This window comes from Uloborus diversus, chromosome 2 (genome assembly GCF_026930045.1).
Source record: "Uloborus diversus isolate 005 chromosome 2, Udiv.v.3.1, whole genome shotgun sequence".
In the NCBI taxonomy this organism is placed as follows: Eukaryota; Metazoa; Arthropoda; class Arachnida; order Araneae; family Uloboridae; genus Uloborus; species Uloborus diversus.
The window spans coordinates 117019216-117027234 of NC_072732.1; the positions used below are offsets into that span (position 1 = coordinate 117019216).

The following is an 8019-nucleotide window of genomic DNA, read 5'->3' on the forward strand; positions in this document are numbered from 1 at the left end:
TTTATTGTCCCAGTTTTCATAACTGAGAGCTTTCTTGGTGAAACACCAGAAATAAGCCAAGTCGTCGTGCAGCCAATAATATTGGGTAAGGTGTGTCTAATCATAACAATTACATTTTCTATTTTAGATTGCCTGTGAAACTTAAAATAATGTTTGTAAGTTATCGCCCTATAGCCAGGGCTAAGGCAGAAATACATGAAACACACCGCCAGTTCAGTCAATTTCAGCCGAGGACTGCAGTTTCGTGCTTATTAGCACTCATCAGCCGCGCATAGGAAGTGAATTATACCATGTCTGAATATACCATGCCTTGCCTTCAATCTTCAAGTTGAACCGAACCATTCTTCGGTCACTCGTCTGGTCAATGCTAATTTTGTATTAGCTACCCGTTTGCTTGGCACCCTTGGCTTCCTTAAGGGGTTCTCCACCTCCAGCTCAGTCACTTCCTATGCCGGGCTGACAAGTGCTAATAAGCACGAAACTGCAGTCCTCGGCTGGAATTGACTAAGCCGGCAGTGTATTTAATCTATTCCATTGTAGTCGGTAATCTTAAACCTGATACTTATATTTTCGCTTACATTATGCTTAGCTTTCTGACTGGAGCCAAAGCTTTAAAAACACAAATTACAATTAAGCATTGATATAGCTACATGTTGCATCAAGTTTTCGTAACAGCAAGGAGCGTATCCATCTCATCTAATTTATTACGCAATTTTGTATTATTTAGTGTTTTTGTGTGTCCATGTAATGCGTCATACTTGTCTAATTTTTTGGTGCAGATCATTCGGGTCGGGCCTGAACACTTGTTCTTCTGGTTACCATTCGAACGTTCTGCCGATTGAGCTATTTAGCTCTGTCGGTCACAGCCCAAGTTAAAATTATAAATTTAACCTAAGACCTCAGCTTGATGCTTTAAAACAGGTTTTTTTTTTTGACAGAAAAAAAAATTTTTAGACTGCGGATCTATTTTTCGTCATTAGCTTGCACGATAAGCTTTAAAATGAGATGTAAATCAAAGAAATTGATCAAGAATTGAGGAAGGATTCATGTAGGAACAAAAACAGGCTACAGAAATAATACATAAGGATAAACTTAAGACTGAGAACCTTAAAATGTTATAAAACATTTTTGTTTAACCAATTTCCTCGTTTACCAGACTTTTAGTAAACAGACAATGCTTATGAGACTCAGAAAATGTAGAAACTAAAGTACATTTAATATATTTATTCAATGTGAACATGCAAGTATATATATATATATATATATATACAGCTGATATATATATATACAGCTGATTTTAATCTAGTTACGTAGAAACTAAATTCCTCATTAAAAATTTCAATTTGAATGCATGAGATTTTTTTCTTTCCATAAACACTAGCATTGTATTTAATTAAGAAACTTATAGTAAGTCAAATGAGCCAGCAATAAACAAAATTTATCAAAATGGAATAATGATATTTTTCCTGAAAATATTAGCTTTAAAAAAACAAAACTGTTTTATAGATTTTTTGCTTCAATATTAAGAAGTAACAGATTTTTACAAAAGTATATTTTTTTCAAACTATTTACCACCCGAAACACATTCTCGTGCTGTATTAAGATTCTCTGCATAGTTTGTAACACTGCCCTCTCATTATTCAGTGTTGAAAATTTGAGCTCCAAGATTAGTATCTTCTTCATCATCTGTTTCGATTTCACTTAAATTTTTGCTTTGGGATTCAATAACTGTATCTTGATCGATCATTACATCCGATGTTAAGGCTTCATCATCTATTTTTACATTATCAAAACAAAGGGCTCTTTTAACAGCCTTTTCCAAAACTGAAGAAGTTGTTTCTTCATCTTTTTAGAGTTTTCTACTTTTTGCTATGCATTTTTTAAATAGGACATGACATCTAATAGATTGACACGGAATTCACGTTTACTGTTAAAGCAGTCTGGCATTTCAAACTATTTATTAGCAATAATGGTTTATTTATTTTATGAGCTTTTTTTTCTCCTTTGCCTTAAGTGGAATTTTGTGCAAATCATCTTCCTCAAAAACAATTGATTTAACACTAATTTTTAGCTTTATCTGATGAGGAATGACATTTACTTCGCAATAAGCAAAATTTCGTGCTAAGCGAGTTTGTGTTAATGGGGTTTAACTTTATTGTGATCCTATACAAAGCCCAAGGACCAGAAAGGATGATATACTGGTCCACAAATAGTATGACAGGTGCCTTTAACAAGTGATCAAGCTAAAATGCTTTTCTTAAGACTTTTTTTCCATAAAATCGGCATAATGTAGTTAATTGATTTTAATGCAAAATTTAAAATACTAAACTGAGAGGCAAGAATAATTTACCTTCATGTAAAATCTCAAAATTAGGGGATATTTCGATAACTAGGAATCTGGAGCGGACGTCTCATGTTTGGCGAAAATAACTTTATTTTGGAAACCCTGCTGATTTATAGTAACCCTATGTGAAGAGATGTTTTGTTTCTATTTGCTTAGATTTGCAAACGAAAAATACCTCTCGCACAGGCACTGGAACCAAAAATTGACACCAATGAAGAAAGATTGCCAGAGTCCAATAATCGAAATCTTCCCCAAAATTACTGTACACGTTAAAATAAAATTGTAAAAAGACCACAATCGACCACTGGTCTGACCACCTCTGAATTTTATTTCATAATGGTCCGAAGCAGTTTTCAATGGTCTGATACCAGCGGACCACCAATAATTTCGAACGCTTAAAAGGAAATCTAATTAAAAAACTAAGCAATTGATTGGGAAAGTCTTAATTAAAAGGTTCTCTATTTCTACTATCTATTACTAAAATTTAATAATAATATTTCTTACAACATCATCTCCAGACTCTTCATGAGTAGAATGATCAGACTGACTGATTAGTTGCATGGCTACAGCTCTAGCTTTTCTTACAGAAGGCATTGTTTCAGTATCAGACATTCTATTATTAAACGTAGGAACAAACTTGTTAAAGAATTGGAAGCTCTTCAAAAAGAACATTCAATTATGATTTTCATTTTATGACAGGATAATTAACATTACATAAAAAACACATAGAAGACATTTTGCACTTTTTACAAAGTCAAGAATTCCAAAAATAATCATAACATTATCGAAAACTAAATATTAAAATGTCAATGTAAACGTTTTAGCAAAAACAAGTCGTCTTTGTTTCAAAACGATCGGCTTCCGATGTTGTTTGTTTGTGCACGACAATCACAGTTAACAGACTGTTAACTGATTTTCGGCCACAGCGAGCGCGAGTCGGACTACCCATGATGCCTATCGAGTCGAACCGAAAAGAAAAGGGAGGTCACTGGAGCCTCCCTAAAAGTCCTTTTTTCGGCAAGTTGGAAAGACATTATAGTCAAATTGATTTTTTTTTCTCATTAAACAAGCATGTGTGCAATTTATATGTTCGAATTTTGTCATTTGGTGAAATTTTATTCAATTTTGTAAATTCAGAATTTTCCCCTTTCCAGAAATCCTCCCCAGTTCGGAGCGCCAAGAATCCATACATGAAAATGTAGTTTTCATACATAAGGACTCTATTAGGAGATGGACTGGCCGTGGTAGCCTGATCGGTAGGGCATTGGACTCGGGGCCGGAGGGGCTCGGGTTCGATCCCCGCTGGTCGAAGACCCACCGTCGTCATTAAAGGGGACTGGGCGACGTTAAATATGCTCGTGGTCTCAATGTCCTCCAAGTGAAACGATACCTCTGGGGGTGCTAGTACCAGGTAGCTATTAGCTCTTGGACTAGTTCTAAATTCTCATTAACTGTTCGATCCGGTGATGGTGCTGCCATCTATCGGTATATAAAAAATGGAGGCAAGGCACTAGTATGCAGACCTCGACATAAAAAAATACAGTTGAAGTCAGTTGTGACTCTTGAATAGAAATAGAAAATAGAAGATGGACTGCGGAGTCGGAACAGAAATTGCCGACTCTGACTTTTAGTTCATTTTTTCAAGTCCCCCCCCCCCCTTATGGAAAGGGGGGAAAACCCCCAAACAGAGACTGAAACAGGCGCGGATCCAGGATTCAGCTCAGGAGGGGGCACTTTTTTTTTCAATTTCGGCGCCCCCACACACCTGGCGCCCCCTCCCCCCCCCCCCAAATGAATTCACAAAGAGGAAAAATCACATTTTTGTTTGTTATCCACATCTTCCTTACTTTTGAACATTCAGCTATTCTCCTGCTAGAGAAAAAAAATATTAAGTTAAAATGCATTGCTACTGGAAGCGAAAAATAATTTAAATAAACTAATATAGGATTTTAGGATAAACTAATAGGATTTTATAGTGGAGTTATCAGAACGGGTGACACCTAGAACGTTAATTTGTGGTGCCCCCCCCCCCCACTCGCCCTATCAAGAAAAAAATACAACAAGGTATTGTGATTTATTATTGCAATAAAAGTAGTTGATGCGCATAACATTTTCAGTGTAAACAATTGTTTTAGTATAGCCTTAAATAGCAAAATGCAAAAATGTAAGCGCGGATGCAAGGAAGAGGCGATGGAGGTGATAAATTGAGGGACCGTGCACCTGCCATAAACGCAATTTCAGTTCATCTTCGATGAAGTTAGCGGAAGGAGGATGGGGATCCTTCAAAAAGGTTTCAAAATTGTAGTCTTAAAAACGCGATTGCATTCCATCTGAAGTTAAAAGAAGAGCAGGTGCACAACTTGAAAATAGTTTTTCTTTTCGTTTGAAAAGGGGGGAGGGAGGGGGAGCACTTTAGAAAATTCCTTGAGACATATGATATATATGTAGTATATAACACATATACAAAAACTAACAGGACCGTTGGGAGGTCAAAACTGGGAGATGATCTTTGGTAATATTAAAGAAAGCAAATGTTCGGGGCCCTCCTCAGAATTTTTTTGAAATTTATGTCTTAAAAACGTAATTATAGATTGCATTTGTGAATGTTAAAGAAAGAACTGGGGTTTAGGAAGTGTCATCGATGCAAATAGGCTATTATCAAACGGTAAAAAAGCCCTAGAATGCCAAGAATTTTTGAACTACTAGAATACCGATTTTTTGAGTCGATTTACCATCCCCAACCAATGTTTCAAAATTAAAGCTCCAAAAGCGAATTTTTTGACAATCTGAAGATAATGAGGAGAGGGGAGTTCAAGGGGGGACTCTCCTCTGGAAGTTTTTCGAAATTGAAGTCCTTAAAACAAAGGTTTTTAGACTTTCTTTTCAATGATGTTAGAGGGAAAAATTCAGAGGTTCATCCTCTTAAAACTAACAAAGTTGTAGCTTTAAAAACACAATTTCCGTCATTCTTTCTTAATATTAGAGGGACGGATTTCAAAAGCCCCTCCCCAGGAATTTTTCGAAATTGAACTCTTAAAAATGCGGTTGTAGGCTGTATTTGATAAGGTTAAGGGCATGGTAATTTTTCGAAATTGAAAATTCAAAATTGCTACTCAGACGATCTTCGGTGTTGTTAGATGGCGGGGTGTTCGGGGCTCTTCCTCCTGGGAATAATCTCTACAAAATTAAAGACCAGGAAACAAAATTTGAGACTAACTGTAATAATTTTCGATGTGGGGGGGGGGGGGGGGGGGGAGCTTCGTGCACAACATTCTTAATTTCAGAAGGGAGGTAGAACAAATTAGCGGACAAGAATCTGCAACTGTTAAAGGTTTTTAATTTAAAGATTTCTTTTAAAAATAATTAAGGTTTTTTCCTAACATTTTTTTCCTTGTTAAAATAACTTTTCTATCCCTTAGACATGTTCCTTTCTTCCTTTCAGTAAGAAAGAATACTTCTGAAGAAAAAAAACATCAACTCAGCATTCAGGGGTAGGTACGGGTCTTGTAAGAATGTAATTAAAGACTGCACTAGCGCAGCCAGAAATACCTTCCGGAGGAGGTTTTTCGATGCAAAATACTATCTGGAGGGACTATTTTTTAATTAAAAATATCCTCGGGAGGAGGTTTTTTGATGAAGTGGATTTTTTTTAAAATCAGAAATACCTTTTGAAGGTGGTTTTTTTGCTCAAACTACTGTACTAGAATTGGCATTTATGTTAAAACCAATGGCTCTAAGGGGTGTTTTCACCTCCAAACCCCCTACTTCCAGATAGTTTTCAAAACTTAAGTCATAAAAATGCTACTGTAAATTATCTTTCGTAATGTTGAAGGGAGGAATGAGGTTTATGTGTATTTTTTTTTTTTAAAGTTTCATGAACGCAATTTCAGACGATCTTCGATGATGCTTCACAAAGAGAGGTTAGGAGGCTCTCCCTTGGAAATTTTGTTGAAATTAAAATTCTAAAGACGTAATTGTAGTATCTCTTTGATGACGTTAGGCGTTAGTGAAAGGGTTTGGATTTTGAACTTTCTCGCGAACATTTTTCGAAATCGAAGTTTCAAAAACGCAATTTTTGGCGATCTTCGGTGATGGCAGAGAGAGGAGAGGTTCGCCCCTTCCCTCAGATATTTTTGAAAACTAAAATCATAAATAAAAAACAAAATCGCAAGCCAGCTTTAACGATAAACGAAGAAATGGAATTCTGAAACTCTCTCCCGGAAATTTTTTGAAATTGAAGTCAATAATATAATTTTTGACGCTCTTCGATCATGTTAGGAGGATTAGAGTCCCTATATAGAAGCTAGCTTCTATATAGGGACTCTAAAGAGGATAAAGGAGGGCCGCCCCCTCTAGGAGGGCCTTCCCCACAGTTTTTTTTATTGCTGAATGTTAAAAAACGCAATTTTAGATGATCTTCGATAATAGTAGGGAAAAGGGGTGGGCGGGTCAGAGTTCTCAATCGGAAATGTTTCACAATTGAAGACCTAAACCTGTGTTATTAACATGTGTAACCAGGATACGCAGGGGCCTGACTAACTAAAAATGAGGCCCAAGGCCCACAATAATTCGGAGGCCCCCTGAAGGCTATTATTTTAAAAATGTGTGTATTTTTTGAACAGTTGTAATGCCATGCATAATTCTTTAAGTAATTTGGGGCCCCTTATGAAGAGGGGGCCCCAGGCCCTGGTCTAGTAGGCCCGTGCGGTAATCAGGGCCTGAGAATACGTAGTAAAGGTTGAATAATTAAAATCAATCGCTCCTCACTTGAAAAATTTCTGTAACCGCTTTTGGGAACGGGATATTCTCATGATATTGCTCCCCTAAGCAGACACAGACGCGCCCCACTCCTCACTGGTTGAGGAACGGTTAATGACGTAACTTTTTTTTTTTACGTCATTAACCGTTTCTAAACCGAATTTTTAACCGAATTACCAAAATCCAAAACTCTCCCCTAAATTTAGAGTGAAAACTTATAAGTTGCGAATAGTGCGTCCCCTAGAGGAGCGCGGAAGCGGCTCGCTTCCCACAGGTTGAGAACCGGTGAATGAGACAAATAAATTTTCCAAGTGTCGTTCTTTCTTTTGTACCTAATTCAAAAACTTACTCCCTAAATTTCAAAGGAAAACTCATTACGGATATTGCGCCTCCTAGGGGAACGCGCCCCACTCCCCACAGATTGAGAACTGGTGAAATGAACCAAATAACTTTTCAGAATGTCTTTCTTCTATGCCCAATTTCAAAACTTTTCCCCTAAATTTGGAGGGAAAATTTCTTAAGTTGCGAATATTGCGCCCCTAAGAGGGGCGTGGAAGCGCCCTACTTGATATTGGTTTAGAATCGTAAATGAGACTAATAAATTTTCCAAGTATATTTCTTTCTTTTGTCCCTAATTTTAAAACTCCCCCCCCCCCCCGCGCTATATTTAGAAGGAAAATTCATTAGTTGCAGATATTGCGCCCCTAAGGGACGTGTCCTACTCCCCACACATTGAGAAGTGGTCAATGAACCAAATAAATTTTCCAAAGTCTTTCTTTTGTACCCAATTCCAAAATTTTCCTACCAAATTCAGAAAGAAAGCGCATAACTTGCGGATATTGCGCCCCCTAGAGGGGGCACGGAAGCGCCCCACTTCACACAGGTTGAGAACTGGTGAATAAGACAAATAAATTTTC

At 37.1% G+C, this 8019-nt stretch overlaps 1 protein-coding gene across 1 annotated transcript in view; it reads right to left on the bottom strand.

The window, feature by feature from the left end:
• Positions 1–3214, bottom strand: part of LOC129217271 (polycomb protein eed-like) — a 65753-nt gene extending 62539 nt beyond the window's left edge. Inside the window, exon 1 of the mRNA XM_054851539.1 lies at positions 2849–3214. Within this exon, the coding sequence (XP_054707514.1) occupies positions 2849–3016 (168 nt within the window). The 5' untranslated portion in view covers positions 3017–3214. The remainder of the gene's footprint in view (positions 1–2848) is intronic.
• Positions 3215–8019: the final 4805 nt, after the last annotated feature.